Source organism: Dermacentor andersoni, chromosome 4, assembly GCF_023375885.2.
Source record: "Dermacentor andersoni chromosome 4, qqDerAnde1_hic_scaffold, whole genome shotgun sequence".
NCBI classification, from domain to species: domain Eukaryota; kingdom Metazoa; phylum Arthropoda; class Arachnida; order Ixodida; family Ixodidae; genus Dermacentor; species Dermacentor andersoni.
Genome location: NC_092817.1, coordinates 209,128,202 through 209,148,441, shown reverse-complemented (window position 1 = coordinate 209,148,441; position 20,240 = coordinate 209,128,202). Strand labels below are relative to the sequence as shown.

Genomic DNA, 20,240 nt, shown 5'->3' with positions numbered 1-20,240 from the left:
CATTGAGTGTGTTGCTACAAAACATTTTCACAGTGTAAGGGCCATGTTCCATTGTAACTGGTTTCCACATATCAAGTTTGCCTTTCTTTACATTAATGAAATGACATACCGTCAGATAATAAAAGCTTGAGAATTGGAGGGTTTTAATAGGAGTCTTTCGTTGCCCTTTGCCAAGTCGTACTATTGAAGCACTTATTCGAATGTATGGGAGCAGCTCATTTGCATAGTATGAGAAATATATAAACAGGTTATTTTCACAATTTATACACTTCGTCAACACAAAAAGAAAAATTGCAGTTTATTGTTTTCAGCCTGCTATGATGTTTTGACTGAGAAAGATATATTCAATTTGTTCTGCGAGGCACGCAATAATTGCTGTGGCAAACTATTTTTTTGCACAACACTGCATACAGTAGCCAGCCATTATTAAAGCTCAGAAGAAATTAATAGCACAATGCATATGATCAGGCACATAGCATATTATTGCACTTTCTTAATTCATGCCAGAACGACGACCACAGGCGTCCTTCTCCAACAAGGTCAGCATCCATTGTGCCTCCTTACCATCGGGCTTCACACCCTCAGCACGTTCAACCTCAGCTTTGTGGTGTTTAAAGCAACCTCAAGTGCGTCTTACGGTTCCAGGGATAAGAAAGAAGACCGTCCTGCCTACCTTGGCCTTGAAGCAAGCAGCTCTGGATTATTTGCACACTTTCTACTTTGATCGAGTCCACATATATACGGATGGTTCTTCCACTCAGACCAGCTCCACCAGCGCAGTGGTTATACCATCATGATCACTAAGCATCCAATACAATATTTCTCACTTAACAACATCGACCAGTTTGGAGCTTGTTGCCCTCCGAGGTGCCGTTGATTATATTAATAACCAACCGGCTAATCGGTGGGCAATATTCTGCGATTCAAAGGCGGCCTTACAATGTCTTCTGTCATCTCTTCGTCGCGGGTCATGTGAACAACCGTGTCGAAGATACGAGAAATGCACCATCACGTGATCAAGAAAGGACACGACGTCGTGTTTCAGTGGCTGCCTGGTCATTGCGGTATCTCCGGTAATGACCTCGCTGACGAAGCTGCTAGGAAAGCCCACGAAGGAGCAACCCTTGTTTCTATACCTTTATCGCGGACCGACGCAGCCCAACACTTAGGCAAGCTAGCGCACTCTTTTGACATTGGAAAAGTGGCACACACGTGAATTCACTCAACATCGATTGCATTCCCTCGATCTCTCTATGCAACTGCGGCTGTTACCAGGTCTTCTGCGAAATGAGGAAACAGTGCTGTGCCGCTTACGTTTCTCACTCTCTTCTTAATTCATGCCCTTTTTTTAATTGCACGAAAGCTACTGCACTAAAATAGTATACTAGCACATACTTAAAAAGCACAGTTTTATACTACGATAATAATCAATCATTCAAATTTTTATTGTAGTGCCCAGGAACAGCTAGAGAGCTTTTGTACTGGTGCACTTAACGAGCACTATGTGAGACAAAATGTAGAGAAAACATGAATGTAGTAGACAAAAAAATGGAAGATAGAGAAACAAATAGGGAAAAACGGAAATGCGGAAAAGTAAAAGGGAGTTAATCCTATGTGATTATCTACAGATACACAATACACAGGAAATGAACTCTGAAGTATGTTTTGGAGTCGAGTCTTATTAGCACAATCTTGTAACAAACCCAGGCAACGAATGTGGAATGCTACCTGTTATACTGTTGCGGCACAAACAAATGCATATAATCAAGAAGCTTTAAGGAATGTATAATGTCATGGACCACCTTATACAGGAACAAAAGGTGCGATTAATTAAGACTTGAATCTAGAGGTGCGAGTTGAAGTATATTTGAGAAGGCTCAACTGTGGTCGCCATAATGGCAAAAGTGGTGCTTTAAAATAGATATCAATTTATTCTGGATGCGTTCAATGAGGTCAGAATTAGATTTGCTCATTGCACCCCCCTCCTACAGAGGCATACTCTAGTAGTTGGAGGCACACAGCAGAATTTCAGAAACACAACAGGTGAGTGTAAATCATGCAATATACGGCATGCAATTCCAAGAGCGTGAAGGGCATCTTGTGTAATTATCTATGTGAAGAGAAGCTTAGCATTTTGTCGAATTACACAGCAAGATTTTTCATTTCATCGACCCTAAGGAGTGGAGCATCACGTAGGGTGTATCAAAATTTCACATGGTGCGTTTTGTGCATATAACTTAATGCCATAGTGTTGGAAGCATTTAAGAGTACTTATTGCTTCTGCACCAGTTTGAGAGTGAAAAAATGTCTTTTTGGAAGTCGATGCAGTGGTGAACACTGTTGACAGTCTGAAATAATCTGAAAGTCTGAAATGTCGGCACACAAAGTCATGCTGTTCATTTATTAAAATGCTCTTAGCACTAACAGAAAGCGAGGAATCCCATATCGATTCGAACACCTGACGCACTGAAGAGGATAGATATAGGTCGGCAGTTAGTAACTGCACATTTAGCACCTGATTTGTGCATGGGCAATGTTCATGCTACCTTCCGAGTGCTAGAAAAGGTACTAGACTTTAGGGAACTATTGAAGATGCTTGTGAGAACGAGGAACAAGTATGCTTCCATACGTCTTAACCCTTTCACACACTACTTTATCCTGTTGATTGAAAAGTTGCTTTCACCACATCTCTTGCATCCTCAGAATCGTAGAAAGTGTACAGCTGCAGCAAATATTAAGAATTTTCAATTGTTTAGCGAGTTTTGTCAAGTTTACAAAATTTCGACTCCATGCGAAAACTCACTACAGGAACACAAAATATGAAAACATGTACTATTTCGTGTTTTGAAAAGCTTGAAAAGCACTTATCCAGCCACTTGACAATTATGCCTGGTGCACGACATTGTAAAAAACAATGAAAGAAGTGAACCCGCTACATACAACATACTGACACAGAGTAACAACACCCAGCCGTCCACCTTCCCACTCATTTTGTTAAAACATTCTGCACATTATTCAATATTGCAGCACAGTTCCAATAATAAGTGTTTCAAGATGTATGAAACACATTTTAAATACCATTACTTTCATCAGTGCTTTTGCTATTGATGCACGCTCCTGCTGTGCCCAATTGTGTAGACAGCGTCTCAAAGGGTTAAGCTCTGTGGAGGAAATACCATCAACACCACAAGAAAGGGATAGTTTAAGGCACTTCATATACTTGGAAATGAGGTTTTCATTGACTGTTAGCATACACTGCGCCAGACTGAGAAGGAAGGTTACTTGAAGCATATTTCACACCATATAGCAAACAGAAATGTTCTGCAAAGGCATCAGCAGTGTTCGATACAACACCACTATGTTCATGAAGAAGACGTACATCTTTGGCACTCCTTTTAGAAGAGAGAGCCCACAAAGCTCCAGAAATATTTTGAATTATGTGTCACGCTGGCTTCAACACAATCAATGTGGTCAAAGTGATGATTCTAATAATAATAGTAATAATAATAATAATAATAATAATAATAATAATCTTAGTGGTAACTTGGCACACTAGACTAAAAAGAAGGCTGATGCCTGTATGTTAGAGCATCTGATAACCAGCCATCTAAAGCAGGAATTTGCAGGATGCAGAAGACACTTCCTTCCCCTCCACGTGCACACACACTTGCTCAATAACACAGCACGGCACACACGCACACACTCGACAGGTGCACAACACACAGGAGTGCCAATGAAGTCTGGTTCCAAGGAAGGAGAATCCAAATCGCCAGGGGGGTGGAGAGAAAGCTCTGCATGCCAGATATAATCATGGAGTTGTGGTGTCGGGCCATAGAGGCGTGATGAGGGCTCAGGCTGTGCTGACCACTTGTTCAGACGAACTGAAGAAAGATTAGTGCTGTCCAGAGAGACGTCAAACATCCTGCAGTATAGACTAGTGCAATGTTGCGTTGGTATTGCAGGGTGTGCTACTTGAGGGGTTTGAGGCAATCCTCGAAGGCTGGCATGAGCTTGTGACAACCGAAAAGACGGGAGTAAAGGGTGCGTATTGTCCAGCGCTGAACAAGCTTAAGCTTGTTAGCGTCGCGAGTTTGGTACGGGAACTATACTGATGAGCAGTACTCAAGTCGTGACAGAATGATAGAAGTGTAGAGTGCTCGGAAAACCTTAGGTCATCAGGGAAGGGAGACACGGGACACAAACCCAAGAAAGGGCCGGTGCTTACATACAGTGCTGGTGACATATGCAGAAAAGTTGAGAGAACAGCTAAATGCTACACCCAGAATGGGAAGGGCCCGAACAGTCTTTATAGAAGTGCCTCCAAGGAAGAAGGTTGGACGTGCAGCAGTTTCGTTGTAGCTGATACGCATGGCAGCACTTTTTACGGTGCTACTACAAAGTTTGATATTGTAGGCCCAGTCGTTCGCCTTTACGGAATGTATTTATTGTAAGCACATATGCTGTGCATCGGCATATTGTTGTTGTGGAAGCGTTAACTTAATCAAACACATTCTCCGCAGATGCATTAGTAACTTGGTTTTGAGTAGATCTTTGTCCTGACTACAATTTATAGTATCGCAGCAAGAAACATATTAGTAGAGGCTGAAGGGATTCCAGCAGTTTAAGCGTACTGACTGCACAAAACACTGATGACACCTTTTCACCTTCCCCACAATGCACTCACACCATCTACACTTTCCATAAGCAAAAAGTGAGATAAAAAATCAATTACAGTTTCATTGACTCAGTACTTGCTGCTTCTGAAGCGGGCATCGAATCGTGGTATACGCTGCTACATGCATAGGTCTTGCATGATGCAGGTCCTGCTATGCACTGCACACAGGGCACACGTTGCAAACAGATAATTTCTTTTTGCAGTGCTCAACTATAACGACACACTGACTCAAACATGACTGCGTTGTCACGTATGCTTCAGTGCGTCAGTGTTCTTGATTGCATCACGAGCGATTTATGCCCAACTAGCCCAAAAGACGGACGCACTAGAAAGAAGTGAGTGAATGAGTACAGTGAACTTGTACTGAACTGGATTCACATGCCGAATAGAAGAGCGCAGTGTCAGCTGAAACAGGCGGCACGGCTGATTATGTAAGTACTTCCAATAGTTCGGCTACTAGTGTATATTGCTTTCGGAAGTTATCTTTACCACTGGAAACAGCGCAGAGCTTGCCCGTTAAACTTGAGTCAACCGACACCACACGAAACACGCCGCGGTTGACCAACCCAACTTCCACACGGTTCATTCACCACATCACAGGTCACACGAAGTCAAGAGTGCCATATTTTAAATCACTGCAGCACCAAACGGACCTGAAAATTCATTTCCTTCGACAGAGTTTCTCAGGTGAGTTCGTTCACTCGCCAGTTACGAACTCGATGGACGCGCTAGGCCTACGCGTAACGTAAACAACATCGGCGATAGGCGAGTGTTGATTATCCAGACTTCGGAGCTCGTAAACGTGTTTCCATTCGTTTTGAGCACGACAATATGCACATACAACAAGCACAGACGCTGCGGCAATCGTGATTCGGTTGGCTGTTTTAGCAGACGATCGTACCGAGCCCGGCGGAACCCAGTGGGCAGGTTGGATTAGTCGGCGTCGTTCGAAGTCGCTTCGGATCCACGTCGCACTGCCACAACCCACGATCGTCGGTCGGTTGATCGTGTCGTTGTCGGCCTACTATTACAACACTGTCTTTCAGGAACACTGTCGCGCGCGTCGTGCGTCCAAAACACTCGGACGATCGTTGGTGCCGGCGTCTCCGCACGGTCGGCCATTACAGGCTTAGCAGCCAGAGGCTCCGCAGCCTCCGATTGGTTGACGCCTGCGAGGCGTCGCAGCCTCCCATTGGTGCACGCCGGCGCAGCTTCGCCGCGCGCCGGCAAACTTCTAGCATCGGCAGTAGACATAATCGCTGCGCGACGTTCCGCTTCAGCGAGTTCCCGACCGACGCTTTGACGCATTTGACCCTTCGGCGCGCGCCGAAGCTTTCCAGCGCGTGCCAGTGGTTGGGGCATAACCGCCGCAACGCGTTCGTTACATCAAGGTCGAAAATACATGGGCTTCAATGGGGGCAGCGTTGGGGAATTCAAAAACTTCGTTAAATCCAGGAATTCGTTACATATAGGTTCGTTACATCCAGGTTTAACTGTAAATGACCTGCAACAAATAATTGACTCTGTAGAAATATTGATGTACGATACATGCATTATAGTAACTGCGTATAATATTGTAGAACTTAGTCATAAGGTAAATCTAGAGTTAAAGATAATTTCAGACTTGTTCTTAGGTAGCAAATTAACAATTAACACAAAAAAAAAACAAGATATATAATTTTTCAGTCGCGCTTCAGAATAGTAGATACTACACCTTTAAACATACATATAGATAACATTTTATTGGAACAGACAAGTTCTTACAAATACCTCGGTGTAATTTTTGCTAAACAACTACAATGGGAAGATCATGTAAACAGCGTCTGCTCTAGATTAGCATCTGGTTGCTACGGCCTAACTCTAGCCCGCTATTACTTTGACACCTCAGTTTTATGACTAATGTATTTTGCTTTCATTGAAAGTCACTTGAGGTATTTGAGGTATTGCATTGACTCGTGGGTATGGGCATATAAAACCATATTAAATCCGATTATCAAGCTCCAAAGACGCGCAGTTAGTATTGTGTCTCATTCTAAGTACAGTGAAACCTCGTTAGACCGTAGTTGGCCGGAGCTCGGGAAAAGTATGTTCTAAACGGTAGTACTGTTTAACTGAAATAGCATGAGATCGCCCACTTACCTTTAAAAAAACGGAACTCAGAGAGAGTGTGATGAAAGCGGAAAAAACATGCAGTATTTATTCACTTCGCGCGACAAAAGTGTTATTTTCATTTGTTGCCGTGGTGGCCTAGCAGCGATGACAGCAGTCACACACTGAAGCTGTAAGCCAGCTTTTCAGCCAGTGCCCTCTTCTCGGCAAACACTCGCCTGGCAGATTCCTCGTTGGCGTTGCATATTCTCTGTGCACAGGCACGGTAGCATTGCAGAAGTCGCGGGGCACCATTTAATTGCGGGGTGCTGTTCTCGTTGCGACGATTGCATTCATGAAGCTGACGTAACGTGCAGCTGCTGCCACTGTCGGGCCTGAATCGCCCGTGCTGTCACTTTCCCTGTCGTCCTTATCATTGTCGCTAGGTGACACTTCGGCAACAGCAGAGGCAACGATGGCGAAGAGTCGAACCTCGTAGCTGACATCTCTTAGCGGTCGCAGCAGCACTGCCGAGCAACTTCTTCACATTCCAAATATATGCCACACACCGTAGTCAACAGTAAATCCATGTCGCGTGCCAGCGCCGAGTTCTTCGTGTCACGTTTAGTAGCATGAACGATGTCTAATTTTTCTTCCTTCTGAGCACCCGGCATCTTTTTTCTTTTTTATCTGAGCTTCGGCATGACGCGAGTCCTTGCTTGCACGACACCACAGCGCTTTCTGGCACGGCACCGAAATGATGTTGATGTTGATGTGGCTTCACACGCAAACGCACAGGGCGCTTGGAGGCCGTTGTTCTGATCTGATCTCTGTGGCTTGTTGTACTGGCGGGCCGCCTGATGGAGACGACGCACCGCCGTGTTTGCACAATGAAAAGTGGAAACACTACGTGTTAACCAATACGTACGCAATAAGCTGATACGCTTTATGCGAATAGAAACACATGTTCAATGGCCGCTGTGTCGGGGATTTGACTTTACTACTTTTAAAATGAAACTACTGTTTAATAAGCGGGTACGGTTTAATGAGGTTTTACTGTACTACGATCATTTGGCCCCATTATTCCACCAATATCAAATATTGCCGTTTGACTAACGTCAGCAGAGCATTTCATTATTTGTTTATAAGGTTGTTAGATTCAAGCACTCATTCAATTCATCCATATTTTACTTGTCATCACGTTGTACAAGAAATGCGACTGCAGGTCATTTTAATCTTGCACCATGTAGCAGTGTATACGGAGAGCGTATGCTGCAGTTCACAGGCATTAGAACCTGGAACAAACTTTCAGCGGGAATTCTTAATTCCTCTAGCTTTCCTAACGCCCTAAAACAGTATTTTGTTTCTTTGCTAAAGACAGAGTAATCATGAATTCCATAATATATCTGTACAAAGGAAAAACAATTGTATCTTATAAACTATTTGCTGCTTATTTTATGTAATTAGTGGCATACAATTGTGTTGTTTTTAAAATGTCATATTACTCTGGTTTTTCTCATTATGTACGTATTGTAATTCAAAAATTATGTTTCATCAACCTGTTCAGTACTAATCGATAATTGTTTCGCATTGTTTGTGGGCTCTATTGACTTACCTTTTGCTGACTTGCGAGTTTACAATCAACAACCATGTATATACAATTATTATTGCTGTTTGTTTATTCCTTGGCTGTGCTAGGATTTCCTTTATATTTATTTATTGGACCTTCAACTAGCCTTCGGCTACAGGTCGGACAAGTGTTTGTTACTTGTGTACAATAACATAAAAATAAACATTTCACTCATTAAAAAAAAAAAAAAAACTGGGAAGCAATTTTTATTGCCGCCGAGTCAAGAAACTGCTACTTTTTAAATTGACAATTTAATAGCATAACTTGCTAAATGGATGGTTTTGTTTTATCGGGCTATCAGCTGTACATGTACCTAAAGAAATGGCAATTAAAGATAGATGCAGTAGACTTTCGTTAATTGCGCTCCAGTCGATTCGATCCCGATGGAAGGTCCCGGCCAATGCCTATACATTTCCATGGGTGAAAACTAGTCTTACTTTGACCCTGACATTGCCCCCCCTCACCAGACAATTTGAAATACTCGGGTTGGCCTGACGTGCCTGGCCCTGATGGGGGCAGCCCAGTGGCTGCAGCACCTGTCTCAGCAGCACTCGAGGACGTGAATGCATCAAGACAGAGCAAAAATGCCTATTTTCATTCCTGCCTTAGGAAGGTTTCAAGTGAAAATGGCAACTCAGACTGAATGACTACCATATTTTCATGATTACATGTGCCCTTTGTTTTTGAGAAAATTTCAGAAAATTGTCTGCATGGTGCAATCACGGATACAAAGCCAAAACTGCACTCCCAATGTTCTCAACAGTCTACTGTCAGAACCAGCATGATTGCCGTTGTTATCACAACTTGGCAACCGAAGGAGTTCCCTTGTAGGATTGCAGCAACAATGTTCATTCAAAAGATTGGTTACAATACATGCTGAGCTAGCGGCAATGTAGTTACGTTACATGTTTTCAGCTCTCCAGATGATTGAATGTTTTGCAGGATGAACTAAGGAAATGGTTAGCCTAGGCGAAGGCCATCATGTTGTTTGCAGGTGTTGCAAAGTGGTTCAATAAATTAGGGATGTCAAGTGTGAAATAGACAGTATGGAAACATGTTGTGGCCCATAGGCAGTGATAAAGTTATCAAACAAGATGTACAGGTACTGAAACGTAAGTGTGCAACTCTCAAGCTGTCTTAGGAGAACAGTCTGTCTAACAATGGAGGAATGATAGAAAAGACTGAAGTGGCTTACCTATAGCAAGCAAGGCAATGGAACTAGCCTGAATGTTTGCCTCTGGCATACATACGGTTAGCATGAGCACAGTGCAGCCTTCAGAGCTCGCAGGATGTCAACTAATGCTGATAAGGAAAGTGATGAGGATCTTTTCATCAAAAGAGTGAGTCAGGCAGGTATAATAGCTACATCAAGACTGGCACCAAAATTTCTTGGAAAGAAAAAAAATTAGCATCCACCTGATTGTAGCACAAAGCTACAAAGGAAACCATACAGGTTTCTTTGTCATTTGTAAACAAGTATATCATGTGGGAGCCAATAGTTCATCATCAGCCTATACTATCTCCTCTGCGGGACGACTCGCCCTGCGATCTCCAGTTACCTTTGTCTTGCGCCAAATGATTGCAACTTATGCTTCCGAATTTCCTAATTTCATCACCCCACCTAGTCTTCTGCCGTCCTCTGATGCGCTTCCCTTCTCTTGGCACCCATTCTGTAACCCTAATGGTTCACCGGTTATCTAACCTATGCATTATGTACATGGCCTGCCCAGCTCCATTTTTTTTCTCTTGGTGTCACTATGTAAACCTTATAAATCTTCTGTGGTAAGTGTCTTGTCATATTTTGTCATACTTCATCACATGCTGGTTTCACAGAACAAAAGCTTTGCAAAAAATTCACCCTGGTCCGGGTTTTCTGTGATGCTTCATGCAACAGTCAGGTTGATTACAACCTTTCCCTTTCATGAAGCTTCCTCCACCTTGCAGGCTTCCGCATAACAGATTTACCAATAGTCCTTGCTATTTTAAAATTTGTATTTTCATTTTCTGTCTGCTTGCATTTGTTGTTATACTTTCTTTTATTTTTCTGCTTTTTGTTTTTGGGCTTAGAATGGAATTAGGATTGGATTTCAATTAGGTAATGTGGCTTACTGCTAGAATGTCTTTCCTAATTTTAACTTACCTGAGGTAATTCACGTGCGACCCTGCAATGAGTGGTCTCTCTGTGCAGAGATGTTCCGACTGGACGGCTTTGAAGAAGACGAGGCAGCTTTCCCCTCTTCGGAAGAAGAGGACTCTGATGGTGAGAAGCAACAGCGTGTTTTTGACAGTGGCTCGTGCTCACTAAAAGGCCGTTAATAAGGATAGGAAAAACAATTTGGGCTTCTGTGCAGGAGCTTTAGCATTCACCGAAGGAAGTGGCACTGAATGCCAACCTTAAGTTGAACTTGATGCTTTAAATGTCTGTCGCACATCTATAGGCATTAGTGATTGCACCCGGGCTGCAGAATTAGCACAAATCAGATGCTATTTAAGATAGGAGCTATAAACTTGGTGTTTAAGTCGTTGCTGCCGGCTGCAGTGGAGGCTTCATAGGTCTACATGTTGAGTTGCTTTAAACAGTCAAGGTTTTTTTCGGCATCCGGCCACTGTGTAAAATATACTATCTTTGTGCCCGACAGCCCTCTCCCGATTGTGGTAATCTATTGGCAGAGTGCCACAACTCATCACCGAAATGCGGCCTGCGAGAAAGTACCAATACGTCTCCAATGTCGGGAGCCACAACCAAAAATCTTGTTACTGTAGCAAGCACGGCATTGCAGGCTGTATGAAATCCTATAGATACGAGTGTCATGTATAAGAGGCATGCGGTGCAGAAAGGAAGAAGAGGACGATGTGCAGACATCGGTCTGAACGGGACGAGCCCTCGAGGCGCGTCACCAGAGCTGTGATCAAGGGAGAAGTGGTGCCGGGCTGGGATTATCCACGTGGCTCTGGGCCAAGGAAGTTGTAGAGTCAGCATTGCATTGGCGACGGGAGCCGTGGATGCTCGATGAAGTCCGTGACGCTGGCGGTCCAGGGTGTGGCTGTCGACCTCGGCGATATTTGAGCAAGGCTCCTTAAACCTGCTGGCACCTCTCACGGCAGGGCAGGGCACTCCAGGAAGGATCCCCCTTCAGAGGCAGACCAGCACGTATGATAGTTACCGGAGCGTCTCGTCGGCACTTGAAGAAGAAGTAGCGGTGGAACCCGGAGTTAGGCCTGACCAGTGAGGCCAGGGTGCCACGTCACCGACAGAGTTCGGGACACTGGCATGAGAGACAGACGAGTTGACTGGCCAACGCCAAGGCAGCAGCATTTACGGAGTCAGCGAGAACACCGACTATGATGAAGATCCAACACACTTAGGACTCGAAAGATACGTGCGACGACAAAAGTCAGTAAGAATGGTCCTTTCTAGTAGCGTCGCAGCCATAGGCTGGAGTGGCCTGACTTTCGCGTAGCAAACGCCAAGGACTAACATAGCCGGTAATAAGAACATGTTTAGGGATTATTAAGTAGGTTGCATAAGTGTTAGTATTTCTTCGTTGTGTTTTAGTTTGAGCGACTTTTATTTTGAGTTTGGAGTAGAGTGTGATTAAAATCTGTTTGCGGTGCTGCTCTGCATCTGCCAGCCCCATCTCTCGTAACATCCGCACGCCCCCGAAATCGGTGACACACGACAATGGGACGTGTCCTGGCGTCTGATTTCGCTGAGGTATTTGGAGTTGTTTTTCACTCTTCTTGGGCCCTTTTAAGTGAAAATTGCAGGATTGCAAAAGAAACTCAATTATCAAGTTTAAAACTCTGGAATTCAGCAATGAAGAATTCTATAATTTTGTTTATAATTCTATAATACCTCTAAAGTGGACAAAATTGAGGTCTTATGCACCACTGTGAAATGTATCAATAATTTGTAAGTAGGACTTATGCAAAACCTTTGTGAACATTTTCACATTCATATCTGTTTTGTCCGCTTGAGATTCTCTAGCATGTACAAATTGCAAATCTACGATATCTGTCTTTAGTGCAGATTTGTGAATTTGTAAACATCGTGGTTCCATTTTCCTTAAGCACCCCAATTTTAGACACTTTTTAAAAACTTTGGGAGAGCTAAATCAAAAGTTACTATAACTTAAGCTTTCCTCAAGTGGAACTAATTTCATTCAAATTGGCCCGATGGTTGTGTCATCAAAGCATTTTTGTGTTTTACATGTATTTGGATAGGAAAATCAGAGTTGAACCCTCAGCTTGTAGAAGGCTGTGTGGAGCTATAGCCGCCATGGCCACGGTATATTTAGGCCGGCCAGCTACAGTGCAGCGAGATTTCGGGGGTGGACGACACTGCGGCTGCTCAGGTCAAACGCGCTAGCATGTTCTATTCCCACGCTACCTGCACGCGACCCCTCTGCTTCTTTGCCGGCTTTTGAGGCGATAGTTGCGGCCCTACAAGCTAAAGGTTCCTCTTAAGCTAAAGAGCCACAATATTGGATATTTCATAAAGCCTATGCATAATGAACATGCCTGCTACACTCAAAGAATTGCCAACTACACAACACACAAAAACCGCTTTTAAAGCTGGTTTGTTTGTAATAGAGAAGCATGGAAAGAGTGCCTGCCGCATGTTTGATTGACGAGCTACGGGGGGGCAGGAGACGTTATCTGGCAGCAATGCATCTAGCTTAATTATTTACATTTGTAGTTTTTTTTTTCTAAGTCTACCTTGCTGCAAAATAGTTGAATTTGTTTTTATATTTGATTTTTCTTGAGGGTGTTGAGGTGTGAAGATTCACAAAGACAGCTTTTCTCACAGCACTCATGTGTTCAGCGATGCTGAACATCCAAGCATTGCGTTGAAACTGAATTTTCGATAGACTGAAGCAAGTGGTGCTTGAAGGGAGTGTAGGAATGTTGACTTTTGAAATAAATTTTCATTAGTAGAGCAGTGGTCATTTTTTTTGTTTTCTCTCCTATACATTCTGTTCTGTTGCTCTGTAAAGTTGCATTGAACCCATAACCCCTAGTCCAGTCCTTCATCAGCTGTTTTGTGAAGTCTTAGGGTGTCTACCATGAGGGAGAACCTGGAATCTGTAAATTCTGGAAAGTCCAGGACAAAGACTGGGAATTTTCACCCCAGTTGTTGTGAATTGGGGAAATTAGTACCTAGGACATTATGGTGAAGCTAGTGGTATAGCAGAGGAAAGTGGTAGTTTCTACTGAACCTTCGTAATGTGCAAATTATGGCATCATTTCCTGGTATTGTGTGCGGGAGCCTGGCCAGGTGGTCAGAACATGCCTGAAACACGGGATTCAGTCGAGTCTGATAGTGCGTTCCAACCAACATACGTCCTGCTGGTAGTAGTTCAAGATTACGGGAGAGCACAAACTTGGTAAGCTATAAACCTCCATTTCTTTCACTGCATCTAACTCGCCAGTGTCCCACCTAACCTGCCACCCTGCCAGGGAATTTTCCTAGAAACAGTCAAGGAAATGTGGGAAAAATCAGTAAATACAAAAATGCCAACATAATAGACACCCTGAATGTGCCCTTTGCCATGCAGACGGTGCAGGCGGAGGCGGCAACAGCAGCAGCAGCAGCGCCTTGGATGAGCCTGTGCGGCACTGTGCCTACTCACTACCAGTCGACATGCCGGGATGGCGCCCTCGTGATGACGACCACCAGGTAGGCTGGCTTTCCTTTGCCAGTCCTATACTCGGTTCCATACATAGCGGGCAGCGCTGTAGAGGCTAGCAAAGGTTTCTGCAGTAGCTGCGTCCACACAAAGAAATAGTCAAGTGTTTTTCACCTGCGACTATGTGACATTTTTCATTATTTGGGCTCAGTAATAAATGAGCAAACTGTGTTCTATGGCTGTTAATGGATCATTGGCGTTTTATTGTTTTTCATTTGAAGCTCGTCTAAGTGCCTCATGTACAGGCTTGCGCTGAGCTAGCGCAAACATGTGCAACCACAAATCTTTACTACAAAATGTGCAGAGCTTGACATATTGATGACTGAATGCCTTGCGTAGCTTCCACAGTGTTGCACGCCAATTATGAAACAGCGTACAGTTATAGCTGTGCTCTATGTGTTTCTACAATATTACACAGATGAAAATCTGGCACCGTTATGTGCGAGCTTCATTAAGGGGGGACCCTGCACCTGAAAACTTTTTTAATTCTTTGTCGATTCTGATGAAACTTGCTATGTTTATGTATTTCAATATGCTAGCTTTAAATACGCATCTTGTTTTCTTGCAGAGTAAATAACTTTCCCGAAATTAAAGAAATTCAGCTTTATTGCATAATTTGCTTGGAGGTGAGCTATTTACAAAAGTATACATGGCATAATAAATATCGCCATACGAAAATGATGTGGAACTAACAGAGAGTGCAAATGAGCAAATGTGGTATCCAATCACAATGTTATATCGAATAAGAACATTGCAAACTTCAGTGAGAGAAATCCATCTAACTGCTAAAAAAAGAAACATTAAAAAAATTTTTCTTATAAATTCAACAATGTTATTTTGCACATTTGCACTCTACACAGCTTTGCCTTCTTGGAAAAAAAAAACAATTGTACAGTGATAGCACAAGTAGAAGCAGAGATAATGCACCTCCAATACGACATCATCATCAAAATTGTGGTTTTGAGGAAACAACAAAAAACATTTCACAACTGATATATTGAAAGAAAGTTTGAAAGAACGGCACCAAAGGCCATCAGTAGGCACTAGGTATAATTCATGGCTGTTTGGCCCTTGCCGGTCAATGTCATAGCATGCTCTGCAAGTTCGTTCACTTCAAAAGGATTACACGTTTTCGGGCCCTCAATTGCTATCGAGCTTCATCCCGACACAACTTCACCTCAGATCTTGCAAACCACAGTCAGTTTAGTAGTGAGACCGCAATCCTGATCGCTCCGCACCAGCTGCACAAAACCACCGCAAGTATTGCACCAAGCAAGTATTGCATGAGAAAACACCGAGAAGGTTGTTCACTGCTGCAAGTCTAATGACACCGTACGGAGCAGCGGGCTTCGCGACCGAGGCTATTGCACCATCGGTGGCCGGATCTTCAATAAAATGCCAAATCTTTCGCTCCATGGCCGTCGTAAATGCAATCTTGTCGAATGTAGCTTTCTCATGTGCTCTTATACACTTCCTCTTTCATTATGACAGCCGTGTTCAATTGTAGCCGGCGTGTGGATATGCGTGATCCGGCAAAGCAGTTAAGGCGTCGACGTTCAGCAGCGGTACTTCAGCTGTCGGGTATCCTGTGCCGACTGCGACGACGGAATCGCTTTCGGAAGTTTATTGCGTCTTGCACATTTCCGCCAGTAACGATTCACGGAATGAAACTTTGTCGGACCTCAAGCATATCCAGTGTCGCAGTCGCGAGACTAAGACAAAATAGTGGCTGTTTTCATCATTTGAGAGCTCGTGGTCCTTGGAGCCAATCATGACTCGCCATCTTGGTCACATGCTCAAACTGGCCATTAGCAGTGTGCGGCGCAAATTTCTTTGTTGTTTTTTCCGTGACTGCAGCGCCAGTAGTGTTGCCGACCTACGAATAAAGAAAGCCAGAAATGTGAGCTTTTGAATGATACCAAAATGGCGCTGGCAGAGCACGTAGTTATCGAGTTATGCGCGACAAAAATTGGGTGCGATTTGTCCCCAATTTAAAAGACAACCCTTCGGTATTCTCATCTTTAGATCACAATAACGGAAAAACTATGTGGTATTTTGTAACCAAATTTCGGAGGTTGGCGCAGAAACGCGTCAGGAGCAGGAAGAATAAAAATTGAAAATTCGAATTTGGGCCGATTTTCGGTCTGAAAGACCCGGGTCTCCCCTTAAGGGCACTGTGATGTGCTGTGAGAATGCTAGGACATACAAGCGCGGTAATGACAGCCAAATCACTAAAAATTTAAAAAAAATGTTGAGGCCCTTAAACTTTTTGAAAATCATTTCAATCCCTAAATCCCTTGAAAACTAAGGTTCAGGGCAAGCCCTGCACAGCAAAACATTTCAACTAGCAATCTCCGTATACATGTTATGGAACAAGCTGTCTGTCAGAATGTGAAAAGGTCAATTTTTTTCAATTAGTATAGTCATGATAGATGGCATTTTTAAAGCTGCATAAATTGCTTTTGCCTCCTGCGGTGACCTGTTCCCATACTATTATTGCAACATTGGCATTAAGCGAGTAAATCAAAAGGTAATTGACCAGTCTTACTTAATTTGATCGCTACACGAACACTAAAGTCCGCCATTCTGAAAGGATCGACAGTAAAGAAAGCATGATCTTATCGGGTAAATGTAAGTTTTTTTTAAATTATGACAATTGACTGGTGTCAGTTATCACTGTCAATGTGAATAGCGTTAGGCTGCTGAGCACGAGGTCGCGGGATCGAATCCCGGCCACGGCGGCCGCATTTCGATGGGGGCGAAATGCGAAAACACCCGTGTACTTAGATTTAGGTGCACGTTAAAGAACCCCAGGTGGTCGAAATTTCCGGAGTCCCCCACTACGGCGTGCCTCATAATCAGAAAGTGGTTTTGGCACGTAAAACCCCATAATTTAATTTAATTTAATGTGAATAGCATTTGGGTGATACATTGGTAAAATATTTATACACACTTTACACATGTTTTATGCAAGGTATTGTCATATTTATTTTCACATTATTCCCATGTGTCCTTTGTTTCTTTACACATCATCACTGAGTTTTCATTTTATTATTTCTTCTTTGATTTCGATCATTTCTGATTCTCCTTCTACGTTCTTTCTGATGTTGCCGCTGCTGTTACTTGACTCACCACCACTACTTCCCAGTACGACAAGTTACGAATGGTGCATGCTGCAGTACGAAACATACTTAAACCTTTTCGAGTGGTCAATGATGTCTCCTTGTCTCATAGTAGGTATGAGGTCAGTGGTACACAGCTTCAAGCCGAAAGCCTCTTCCATGAAATGTGGGAGCCACTGGTTTTCTGGTTAAGAGTAGTAGTCACTTCACCGTAACATAGGCAGCATAATTATGGTAAATTAGCGCAAAATATTGTTATGGGGATGTTGGGAGTATATAAAGGCTGTATTTACAATATATACACTTGATGAGTCGGCGTAGATAAGATGGCTGACCACCAACAACACGCAGCAGCCAGCGTCTCGCCATCTTCTCTGTCCTTTGTCTTCTTTCATCCTTCCGTAACAGGACCCCCGAGTGGCAAAGTGCCGTGTTGGCCCATGGTAGGTGAAGAATTGCGAGCGAAGTATGGCTTCAGCCGCGAAACGTGGACGACATCAACAGGCATCGGACTTGAGGATGCATCAAATTGTAGCGGCGAAATCTCGTAATTTATGTCGCTAACTTGACGTAGGACTTCATAAGGCCCTGTGTAGCGAGAGAGAAGCTTCTGGGAGAGACCAACCCGATCACATGGCGACCAAAGGAGCACCCAAGCACCTGGCGCGAACCCAGTACGGCGGTCCCCTGGTTAACATCGCGATGGCACCGGTCATAACACTGTTTTTGTATATGCTGTGAGGCTAATAAACGAGATCGGGCGACTTGACGTGCCATGTGAGCACTATCGACGACTTCACGAGCGTACTCGGTTGCAGCGCGTGGCACAGTAGGGAGGATGGTGTAAAATGGCAATGTGGGGTCGCGACCATACAAAAGATAAAAGGGTGTATATCCTGCGGTGTCATGTCGGGACGAGTTATACGCAAACGTCACGTAGGCCAGCGTGGCGTCCCAGTCGCGGTGATTGTTTAGACGTACATTGACAGCATCTCTTTGATTGTTCGGTTGAGACGTTCCGTTAGACCGTTCGTTTGTGGGTGGTAGGCGGTGGACAGTTTGTGCTCAGTGGCACAAGAGCGGAGGAGGTCGTCGACAACTCGGCCGCGGTCTGTATGTAACTGTCAAGGTGCATCGTGGTGGAGAATGATGTGGAGGAGAAAATCGACGTCTGTTGCGCAACTATTTGGCAACACCTTTGTTATCACGTAGCGTGTTGCATAATCAGTAGCGACGGTGATCCACTTATTCCCTCTATTAATGTCGGAAAAGGGCCTAGCAGGTCAAGGCCTATGCGAGAGAACGGTTCAGAGGGAACTTCACTTGGAGTCGCCTGACAGGTGGCAGGGGAGGTTTCTTCCAGTGCTGACAAATTCGGAACTTGTGACATAGCGATGCACAGAGTGGTAGAGGCCCGGCCAGAAGAACCGGCGTCATATGCGGTGGTAGGTACGCAATACTCTAAGGTGTCCTGCTGTCGGTGCATCATGAAGTTGTGCGAGAGCAATGGATCACAGATGTTGAGGAAGGACAAGGAGGCGCTCAGGGCCGTCAGGGTTCATATTGCGGCGGTAGAGGATGCCGTCATGCAGCACGAACATGTGGCACATGCCGTCAATGCTGCCAGATTGCACTCCGGTGATGATGAACTGTAAGAATTAGTCACGTTGTTGTTCAGCGCGCATGTCATTCATATCAGTAAAAGCCATCACACAGGTCACCGGGTCATGTGCAGCCGGATCAGTGGGATCCACGGGATGACAAGAGAGGCCGTCAGCATCCGTGTGGAGGCGTCCAGTCTTGTAATGGACAATAAATGAAAATTCCTGGACCCACAAAGCCCAGCGATGAAGTCGTCCTGTGGGGTCCCGGAGAAAAGACAGCCAGCAGAGTGCGTGGTGGTCTATAATGGCCGAAAACTTGCGGCCGTACAAATATGGCCGGAATTTGGCGACAGCCCAAACTAAAGCCAATCACTCCCGCTCGTTGATGGAGTAATTTCTCTCAGCAGTTGACAGTAGGCGGCTAGCGTAAGCTATCACGCACTAGGTACCATTCAACTGTTGGGCGAGAACAGCGCCGAGAACAAGGCCGATGCCATGGCCGCTTGCGTCAGTGTGGACTTCGGTCGGTGCAGATGGATCAAGGTGGGCAAGCATGGGAGGGGTGGTCAGAAATCCGATGAGAACAGCGAACACGTGAGCCTCCTCCGGGCCCCATGAGAATGGTGTGTTCTGCTTTAGAAGATCTTTCAAAGGCCGAGCAACGTCGGCGAAATTTTTACGAAACAGCGAAACTAAGAACAAAGGCCGACAAAGTAGCGCACGTCAGAAGCAGAACGTGGCACAGGGAAACTGCGTACGGCGCAAACTTTTTCTGGATCTGTTTGGACACCGGATGCGTCAGCGAGGTGTCCCAACTCGGTAATCTGACGGCGGCCGACATGACACTTTGTGGAGTTCAGTTGGAGACCGGCTTTTTGGAAGACCGCAAGAATGGCTGCGCGTCGGGTAATGTGGCTGCCGATCGTGGGAGAAAAAACAATAACATCGTCAAGGTAACAAAGACAGGTGGTCCATTTGTAGCCTTGCAGAAGACAGTCCATCATACGTTCAAATGTCGCAGGAGCATTGCATAGGCCAAAGGGCATGACTTTGAACTGATATAAACCATCTGGCGTGATGAAGGCCGTCTTCTCGCGGTCCATTTCATAAACTGAAATCTGCCAGTAGCCGGATCTAAGACCGATGGACGAGTAGTATTTAGCTCCGTGCAAGCAGTCTAAGGCGTCATCAATGCGTGGTAGGGGGTTGACATCCTTTTGCGTGATCTTGTTTAAGTGGCGATAATCGACGCAAAAACGCCAGGTACCATCTTTCTTTTTCACAAGGACGACGGGCGAAGCCCAAGGGCTGGCTGATGGCTCGATGGCCCCTTTGCAGAGCATTTTGTCCACTTCCGATTGGATGACTCAACGTTCAGCATGCAATACACGATAGGGATGCCGACGAATAGGATTCATGTCTCCAGTGTTT

At 44.5% G+C, this 20,240-nt stretch overlaps 1 protein-coding gene across 4 annotated transcripts in view; it reads left to right on the top strand.

The window, feature by feature from the left end:
• LOC126538486 (uncharacterized) overlaps window positions 1-20,240 on the top strand; it is a 145,687-nt gene that overhangs the window by 112,996 nt on the left and 12,451 nt on the right. For all 4 annotated transcript variants that reach the window (XM_072288019.1, XM_072288017.1, XM_072288018.1 and 1 more), the window contains 2 exons: window positions 10,582-10,653; window positions 13,952-14,073. In XM_072288019.1, the coding sequence (XP_072144120.1) occupies window positions 10,582-10,653; window positions 13,952-14,073 (194 nt within the window). The remainder of the gene's footprint in view (window positions 1-10,581; window positions 10,654-13,951; window positions 14,074-20,240) is intronic.